At 44.0% G+C, this 10,171-nt stretch overlaps 1 protein-coding gene across 8 annotated transcripts in view; it reads left to right on the forward strand.

Annotated features, from left to right (window-relative positions):
• ELMO1 (engulfment and cell motility 1) overlaps nucleotides 1–8,640 on the forward strand; it is a 514,971-nt gene extending 506,331 nt beyond the window's left edge. For all 8 annotated transcript variants that reach the window (XM_032401761.1, XM_032401766.1, XM_032401767.1 and 5 more), the window contains 2 exons: nucleotides 1,771–1,848; nucleotides 7,230–8,640. In XM_032401761.1, coding sequence (XP_032257652.1) covers nucleotides 1,771–1,848; nucleotides 7,230–7,430 — 279 coding nt within the window. In that variant the 3' untranslated portion in view covers nucleotides 7,431–8,640. The remainder of the gene's footprint in view (nucleotides 1–1,770; nucleotides 1,849–7,229) is intronic.
• Nucleotides 8,641–10,171: the final 1,531 nt, after the last annotated feature.

The following is a 10,171-nucleotide window of genomic DNA, read 5'->3' on the forward strand; positions in this document are numbered from 1 at the left end:
TACTCAATGGCTGGCTGAATATATTTCTCTGCTAATTTGTGATTTCTTTAATGGTTTACCCAAATTGGGGAAGGCATTTATTTAGTTCTCATGTTATATTCTTATAGGTAACAATGTATATGGCATTTGCTTGCTTTTTGATTTTTAAGGAATAATCCCAGTAATGGGATCCCTGGTTCTTGATATGGATTGCCTGACTGTTTTTGCTTTTTTTTAAAGATGACACCAATTTATGATGCCACTAGTAGGGCCCATGACAAACTAAAAGACCCAAGAGAGATGCTAAACTTAATAGAAAAAAAATGTTTTTGTTTGTTTTGGTGAACTCTTTTTTTAGTAGAGGCCCAAGGAAGAAGTAATGAAAATGAGGAGAGAGGTAGTTTGCAGAATAGCTCCCATTCCTGACTCGGCATTCTTTCCTTCACTTGCTCCTATTTCTGGCAGGGTGAGGAGGCTGTAAGAGTTTGAGACACCAGTAGGTCTAGGCCCAGAATAAGAGCTGCTCCCTCTTAATGAGGCGACAGCTGGAGGCAAGTCAGACACAGACGAACCCCACGAGAGCCCAAATAGCCGGATGGTTGACTGTGTCAGGAGAGACATCCAGCTAATGCTAGGCCTTCAAGAGTTCACTTGGCAAGAATTCTTTAACCCATTTGAAATTCTGAAATCTGGAGGCACTGACCTCATCTGTTTGCCTTCCATCTTCTTTCTGGGGCATTCTTGCTGTGAGTTACTGGCCAAAGGCAAATCCTCTGACAAATAGTAAGCAGAGAATGATGTGGAAAGATCTGCCCTCCTAGGAAATTATGCAGTATGTGTGTGTTGTAACAATGCAGAGCACCAATATGGGTACACTTGGCCCTTTCCCTCCAGATTAGGAGCTTTTAAGGTGTTGAGAAGTGCCATGACTGTCTTCTAAAGTTTGTATCCCACTAACTGCTCAAACCAATAGAATAATCATTGTACCCAATAATGTACAGCACATATAATTTGAGAAGTGTATTTTAACATACATATTAGACATGACATTGAGTGTCTCAGCCAAGGTCATACAGCTACAGTGCAATGACAGTGTCACTTAAACCTTGGCCCTTTGGGTCTGGCTCATAGCCTGCACTCAGTAGACGCTCACCAATGAATGAACCCACGTATTCTAACATTGGGCCCTTGCTTCTCCTTTATACTCTGCAGCCTCTGGATAACACCTAAGTTTTATGTAGCCTTTGCTCTACAGTACTTCAAAGATTAAAGGACCTAAAGATAATGAGTTCATCCACAAGCCTCGTTGGCTCCCATGTAGCTTCCATATTTTAGGAAGTTCATACCTCTATGGACATCTGTCTGTTTGGGGGTGATCAAAGATAGAGCAGCCCTTAATCTGCTGGTTGGGGAAAAGTTTACAATTTCTCAGGTCTCCCTGGACCTGGAAGGGAGGAGCTGAAGAAAGAAGAGTATCATGGCTTTGGGGTTATATGGCTTTGGACAATGATTTAACTTCTCCAAGCTCCTTCCCCTAAAAGAGGAATGAGCACACTTGCTACAAGGACTATCTTGAGAATTAAATGAGTTGGTTCATGCAGACCCTCCCCTAAACAGAAGGATATGTGCTGTGAACCTTGATTAAAAAAAAAAAAACGCCCCTTCCTCCCATCAACCTCACTGCTGCCCCCATGTCTGCACTCACTCCATGTTCAGTCCGCAGCCATTTATAACTGCAGAGCGAATGTGCCCCTTTTTCCTCACTGTGGTGTTTTCTCTGATCCCTTGTAGGAGGTGCTTGAACTGGCTTTCTCCATCTTGTATGACTCAAACTGCCAGCTGAACTTCATAGCTCCTGACAAGCACGAGGTAAGGGTCTCAGTGGGGTTAATTTGTGAGACAATGTCACTTTTTTTTTCCCTAGAAAAACAAGCAAGAGAGAAATATTGGAAAGAAATTTCATTTAAAAAAAAAAAAAGCCTGCCTAAGAAAAATCATGAACAAAGGAACATCTCGTTGATTTGGTATAGAATGGAAACTTTTTTAAAAACCACCAGTTATCACAGATTCAGCCTCTTACTAGCTTGACCAAGAGTTCATGGTAATGAAAGAGAATGAACAAATGCTTCATACTCAACAAGGGCATAATTGTGAACCCCGAGGAAGAATCAGCCCTGATGAAGCTTTGGTTTTCATTGAGTATTGAATTTTTAGTCACAGTCTTCTGAAGATAAACTTGTCTCTATTCTTTAAAACACTTGATGAAGTAGGTTTTCTACCATGTTTCCTTAAGTTATTTTAAGAGATTTAGGGCTGTCTCTGCTGTTGTAATTTTATTTTTGAGGTGATTTTATTCCTTTTTGACATCTTGTTATATGTATAATTTGTTTTTCTTCTTGAAGCACGCTTGTCAGCTATATTTAAAATATTTAGCATAGATCTAGGAAAATGTATTTGTAAGGTGAAATAGCAGCTATGGTTGATGTAACTCGTTCTCTTGTAAACAGGAGCCCAACATTACGCTCGAAACTGTTATTTTTAGACGATACCATTCAAATTTTTGTTTTACGTGTGGTTGCATAAACAGCTTTTAGAAAGGAAGGGAACATTTTAATAGAATCTGACTTTTGTTTCCCGTTTCCCCTAGGAGACTCTGCTCATTTAGAAGTTATTCAGTATCTGCTTTTCACTGGTTTAAAGCTTTTGAATAAAATTGTACATCCCAAAGAGAGAGGAAAGATTAGATGCAAATCCTGCATTTAGAATGGTGCTTAAGTGTAATTCTGTGTAACTTGACATTTAGTTTGCAAAAGGGTATGACTTTGTCTTCATCTTTCTGAAAATAGATACTGAGGCCTACTGCTTCTCTTTTTAAATAAAATTGTGGTTATACACAGGCAGGCCATCGTATTTAAGAAGTATACAGCTGTATGGAAAACTACTTTAGAAAATAGAACTGTGGATGTTATTTAAGTCTATGCAAGGCTGTATTTTCCCAGGGTGCATTCATTCCAGATAAGGACCAATGTTCTCAGACTGCCAAATTTTTATTTGCAACTGCCACCTTTTATTGATACGGTGAGGAGAAAAATGCCATACACTTGTGAACACTTAATTTCTTCAGATCTCTTTCATATGTATTACCTCATTTTATTTGCATAATCACTCAATAAAATAGGAAGTCCTATTACAGATATCTTCATCAAATGAAGGAGAGAGGCCTCTCAAAATCGAATACCTCAACATTTGCAAAGATAATAGTAATTGCAACTAGCCTGGATTTCTCTGTGCCAGGCACCATCCCGTGTCTTATGTACTTCACCTCACTTAATCTTCATTATACCTCTGAGAGAAACAAACTATTATGCCCATTTGATAAAGGAGGGAAATGAGTCACAAAGAGGTTAAGAAGCCTGTCCAAGGTCAAACCAGTAGTAACAGAGCTGGAACTGAAACCACGGAGCCTTGCTCCAGGAACCCTGTCTCCTTGACCCCTGCACTGTGTTGCTAGGGAGGCAGGAAGCAGGACCCGACCTCCCAGCTTCCTGCCTGTGCCCATCCCCCAATGTCAGCAGTTAATCACCTCAGGGCCAAAGTGGACCCATCTATACCCACACCCACACCCATGCCCAGTTGCCCCCCTCCAGATTCCTAGCAAGGCAAATCCAGATACATCGTGTATTTGTAAATATTCCTGTGTGCATCTCTAAATAATAGCATCCATTTTGAAACCAACTACAATACCATTATCACAGCCGATTTTTTAACATTTTGATACTACCATCTGTAGTCAGTTTTCAGACTTCTCCACTTGTCTCCATTGTGTGTTTTATTTCTTTTATACTTTGTTCAGATCAGAATCCAAATAAGATCCATGCATAGCAATTGGTCAACATGTTTCTTCAGTTTCCTTGAATCTATAGGTTCCTCCCTTTCTCCCTCTCTCTCTCTCTCTCTCTCCCTCCCTCTCTTGGGAGCATCTCCTTATGCTTTTTTTTCCTTGCAATTTATTCATTGAAAAACCCAGGTCATCTGTCTGATAACCTTGCTGAGAGTCTAGATTTTGCTGATTATAATTATCTGTATTAGTTTACTGTGGCTGCTTCCACAAATTACCACACATTTAGTGGCTTAAAACAACATGAATTCCGGAGGTCAGAAGTCTGATGCAGGTCTTTTCTGGGCTAAAATCAAAGTACTGGCAGGGCTGAATTCCTTTCTGGAGGTTCTAGGGGAAAATCTGTTTCCTCCCCCTTTGCACTTCTGGAGGCCACCGGCATCCCTTGGCCACAGCCTCCATTCACCCACAACCGTGGTGGTTGAGTCTCCACACTGCCTCATTCTGACCTCCTCCTCCGTAGTCAAAACTCACCTTCTTTCTCCCTTCTCTCGCTCACTCCTATCCTGTTTCCCTCTTCCACTTTTAAGGACCCTGGTGATTACATTACCCCCACCTGGACAATCCCAGAGGACCTTCCTATTTGCAGGTCAGCTGATCAGCAATTTTAATTCCCTTTGCCGTGCACCCTAACATACTCACAGGCTCCAGGACGTGATCTCCCTTAAAAGGAGGGTATTCTTCTGCCTACCATAACATGTGCTGTTATTTCACATGGTTATCTGTCTCCCGTATTTCGTATTACGTGGCAGTTAGAGGATTCATCTAATTGAGGCTCAACTTTAAGCAACAGTGGTGTTGTATTCTTCCGTGGTGTCTGGTTGTCTCTCTGGGGGATGTTAGCAGCCATTGATGATTTTTGCCTGGATCCTTGGACCTGTTAGACATTGGAAAGGTTGGTATCTCAATTCAGTCATTCCTTCTTCATTTATTAGCGGGAAACGGGCCTCATATTTGAGGTTACACAGTTTATATGTAACAAGCAGGCTAAATACTTGACTTTTCTTGTCAGTCTTCCAAATAATGCGCATCTTCCAAATGAGAACAACGAGGTGGTTTTGGTGTTGGAGTATCATTATGAAGTAATGGATTTAAACATATTTGTGTTTTAATGGGTTGCAGCGATTGTCATTATCAGTGTCCATATTATCCTATCTAGAGAAAGTAGGAACACCTTCTGGTTGGTTTCTGAGTCCTATTGACATGACCCCAGATGTCTTTGACAACCTTCAGTCATTCTGCTATGACAAAATATGTCTGGCTCATCTTGCATGTTTCCTGCCTTTTCTCTGTGGAGCCATGGTCCCTTCTGGTAGAAAATGGTATTTAGCAACCAGAATCTGGGCATTAGGTGTGCTTGCTATTACTTGGTTGGTCATTATTTTTCGGCCTTTTTATGGGCAGACTAGGAGTTACATTATTTCTTTAAAGATAAAATACACTGTAAGTTCATTTTGATACTTTCCACTCAGATTCAGTCCTACTGAGTTTTTATTTATTGGTTGATGCACTCTTTAATAAAATTTTCTGTACCTGCTGCTTCTCAAAAGAAAGGCACCACAGAAGTGTTCCTGTGGGTCAGATTAATCCGTACTAGGAAGCTGGCCAGGACCGGGATGGTTGTACAAGAAGCAGTAAGCCCAGGGCTTAGGGATTTACAGTCAAACAGTGTTAGAGCTGGAAGGGGCCTCAGAGCACATGGAGTTCAGTGGCCCCCATATCTGGAAGTATATCAGAATTAACTGGAAGCTTTTCTAAGTAAAATTTACTCACCCAAGATCTACAAGATCAGGATCTCCAGGGTAGGACCTTTGTATCTATTTTTATGAAGGTTATTTATGTGGAAAGGAATGTTTCAATGAGTTCAGAATCTGTCTGAGGGATTCATGAGGACATGAATACTTCCAGATGTCTCTTAGCACTCAGCTGGTGTTTAGATGGGTCAGACACTTTGGCAGAGATCACACAGCCAAGGCAAAGTTCTATACTTCAGGGCCGCACTACCCAGACATACACCCTCATAATACACCCATGGTGCATCTCCTCAGCTTAAAAAGGGGTGCCTGAGATGTGCATCAGGGTGAGATTTCCAGATCACTGTGGCTTAAGATTTGTAAAGTGCTTGCAGTCCTATAGTACATTTTATGTTGAGATCTGCTGTTATATTCCAGGTAAGCACAGTGCAAAGGACAGGCTAAGTATAGGGTCTGGAATTGTAACTTGACCCAGTGAGGGCAGAAGAGGGGGTAATCTAGAGCCCATTCGAGAAGGAAGACTAGTCTGACAGTAAGAACAGAGCAATTGCTATCACAGAGGTCCTACAGAGGACTAGGATATACTAAAAGGCGAGCGGAGCACAGCTTCCAGAATGCAGACAGTTTTCTCAGATGCTGACATCAGAAGCTAGTTCAGCCACCGGGTATCTTGGCTCTAATACAAGTCCCAGGGCTACAGCCTCTGGGAGGGAGGATGACAAGAGCAAATCAGGTCCTCAGATAAACAAGGTAGAGTTTCTTTCTTCAAGGAGTTCACAGTCTACTGGAGAAACAAAAGGCACGGTCAATTTTAATGAGAAAGGAAGAACCAAATTCTTAGTTGGCTGCTCTGGAAGGCTTTCCAAGATCGGCTCTGTCCCCAGGAACCAGGCTTCCCAGACCCGAAGGAGAAAAAACCTGGAAACTAGAGACTCAAGGAGAAGAGACAGGCAGCCAGCCCACCTCCCATGAAGATCAGCCAACAGTTGTAGCCATTTTGTCCACCAGACACTGGGCAGCAGAACGTTATTTCCTAGCCCTTTGCTGAGAAATGCCAAGGTGGGACTATCATTGGCTCCCGGGTAAGAGTGGGCTAACGTTGTGAGTGTTAGGAATCAGAGAGGAGAGGCAGAGATTAGCCACTAGACTAGGAACCGTGCTTGGAGTCAGGAAAGAAGCAGCCTCGACCTAATGCTGAGTCTGGGCATGTTGGGATATATACTACCAATAGCTTAAAAGCAGACTCACTGGTAGGATGTTGAAGGTATGACGTTGCAAGGCCATGCAGAACTCAGATCCTCCTGCTGTTAAATAAGAAGGCATTATTTGCACAGAAGAGTGCAGGTGCACTAGAGTTAGATTGCCTGAGTTCCAGTCCCACCCACTCCACACGCTACCAAGTTCCTCGGCCTCTCAGCACCTCGGTTCTCTCATCTGCAAAACAGAGATGATACCAGCAGTGTCAACTTTATTAAATGGTGATGTAGGCAGAGCACTTAGCACAGAGCCCAGCACACGTTGCGTGGTCATTGTTAACCACTGTCACTACTCTTGTCATTGTCATCAGTAATTACCCTTGTCACCTCTTTTTCCACCAGTACTGTATCTGGACGGACGGGCTGAATGCACTGCTGGGGAAAGACATGATGAGTGAGCTGACCCGGAATGACTTGGACACCCTGCTCAGCATGGAAATCAAGCTCCGCCTCCTCGACCTGGAAAACATTCAGATCCCTGACGCACCTCCCCCCATCCCCAAGGAGCCCAGCAACTATGACTTCGTCTATGACTGTAACTGAAGTGGCCGGGCCCAGAAGCGCCCCCTCCAAAACTGGAAAATCTAGCTAACAGGAGAGAAGAATGAAAACACACCCACGCCTCGGAACCCTCTCGCGGTGCAGAGAAGCTGTGGGTCAACACTGTCTTTGGCCTCGCCTCTAGCCCCAGCATTCTTCTACCCCTACCTGGCGTCTTGCTCACTGCCCTGATTCTGTTTCTAGACTCCATTGCTTTAGGTCACTTCCCACTGCTGCAGTCTACCGATGGGAGCAGAGCAAAACCCACCGCCAATAAGAGAGCCAAAGGGCCCTTCCATCCTCACCCCCCTCCCCAGCAGGCCCGTCCTCCCTCCCTGGAGGGTGCAAGCCGGCAGCACCAGACTGCCCCAAAACCTGCCCGTCAGACCGAAGGGACTGCCCCAGTGCTTGTGTCTGGAAGAAACAGCCTAGCTGCTGGAGAAGACCAAACACCGCCTCCTCATTCCCCTTCTCTCCAGAGTCCGCTCACACCACCAGTTCCCTGTGACTCAAAATCTGCTTTCAGGTCTTTTCTGTCCTCCGTGCAGGCCTTTGCCTTGTGCTGGTCCTCTCTGGTTCCAAGGGCAGCAGCAGAAACCTCGTTCTAGCCGTGGACCGCACCGGGTCTCCGGACCCAGTCCCAGGTCCAATGCCATTTCACGTCTGCACTGTGAGCGTGCCCAGCCTTCCTTCCTCGCCAGCTAGTCTCGGGTGTCCTCTCTCTGCCCCAGCCCACACCTGCCTTCTTCACGCCTCACACCCTTCCAGCCCCTTAGCTGAAAGCACAAATGGTGAAATCAGTCGTCATCCCCATCTCTAATATACTAAACCGAAACGCCTCTGTGGCAGGCGGCCCCTCTCGACGGGTTTGGTGTTACCTTCTCCTGGGGGTTCTGCTATAACACAGGCCCCGCAGGATGGTCAAGCTGTCAGACATCCAAGTTTACATCATTGTAATTATTACAAGTATTGACAATTTGCAAGGGTTTGGGGGTTGGTTGTTTTTTTGTTTTTTGTTTTTTTTTTGCTTTGTTTTTGTACAAAAGAGTCTAACATTTTTTTGCCAAACAGATATATATTTAATGAAAAGAAGAGATACATAAATGTGTGTACTTTCAAGGTTTTTTTTTAATTATTTTAATCCTAAACATCTTCCTGAGAATAACATTCCCTTATACATGCTGTGGAATAAAATGAATTGTGATGAGTTGGAGAGCTGGTGTTTTGATTTGGTGACTTAGGTGCTTGTTGCTCGGTCCTTAGCATCACTAGTGAGCTTGTCAGAAACGTCTTTGACCCCACCCCAGCCCTGCAGGATCGGGATTGGCGTGCACAGTAGCTTTTCAAAAGCCCTGGCTTAGGGGACTCAACCACTGCTAGGTCACCAGAGACTCTGAGCATCAGTAAAGCATGTTATTTCTAAGAAGACCATCTCAACTCATGGAGAAAATCAGACCCACTACGTGAAAATATGACTATTTATTTTGCACTGTTGCCTCCTGACTTGGACGTTCCCCTTTTCTTTTCTTCTCCCTTGCCATTATATGATGTACAGAACTGACCAAATTAAACACATTATACTTTGAGAGAGCACATTTAGCCACGGAAAAGAATGCAGGCCCGTGGAGCAGAAATAAATTCAGTCAAAAACAAAATGAATCTAACTACGAATTAATAAGATACGGGTCAGAGCCCAGCAAAGGATGTTTCTGAGGTCAGTTCCACTGGAGGCGTATCTGGATCATAAACTTGGAAGGCTGCGAGGGAAGTCAGAAAGGTCCAGGCATGCAAATGCGGCACAAGCTACTCTGGACTCGCCGCAGAAGTGTTTGATGCCTTGAGGTCACTGCTCTGGACCATCATCAAGATGTGCAGTTACCGATTGACTTTTGAGTTGAGATGACATGGTCCAGAGCCCTCCATAAATTACAGGAAAAAAAAATCCTTTATAATCCGTAGTAATTCACAGGCGATTATGCTTCCCATCAGAGCACTCACACCTGACTGTCGAGTCAATGCGTCCTTTATCATTAAGATTTAATGACATTAACCCATATGTTCTTCTTGTTGGGAGCACTTATTGATCTAGCCATCATCATGATAAAATGACAAATGTTAGGTAAAAGAGAGTAGACAGAATCATACTGTTCTTTATACTTCAGAGTTCCAGATCTGTTCTTGAAAGGGAAATTCTTTGGGTCAAAGTATCTGAGGTCCTGGGACTCTGGGTTTAAGAGACTGATCTGTCCTATAACACTCACTGGGAAGAACCAGCCACTCTCTCTTTTGGCACTCGTGCTTTGGTGCATTAAATAGAAACTAACCCTTTCCAGACGATGAAGACAGCCTTCTCCTCCCTCTCCCTGGACCCTCCCTCTATGGACGGGTGACATCTGGAGAGTGTGACATCACTCCTTCATTTTGCTGCAGTGTGGTGCTGGCTTGCTATCCAGATTTGGACAGCTCATCTCGTGTGTCCCAGCTGCCAAGGCTTCCCAGATAGTGGGCCTTACCCTCCAGCTCAGCTCCTGCTGCCTCTGGTTTCCCAGCCGGGTCCAATCTGGAGAGCCAGGGGAGCAGTGACGTAGGAAGTCGATTTTGTCACCAGATCTATGCTGCGTTCTCCAGTTTGGCTTTACCTGAAACAAAACTGAGCATTGCATTTGAATCTGCTGATATTTTAATCCTGTCTGGTTTTTTATTCAGAACCTATAGGGGGAAAGGTAATTAATTGGCCCCCTCAT

Source organism: Phoca vitulina, unplaced genomic scaffold (assembly GCF_004348235.1).
Source record: "Phoca vitulina isolate PV1807 unplaced genomic scaffold, GSC_HSeal_1.0 scaffold4, whole genome shotgun sequence".
Classification (NCBI taxonomy): domain Eukaryota; kingdom Metazoa; phylum Chordata; class Mammalia; order Carnivora; family Phocidae; genus Phoca; species Phoca vitulina.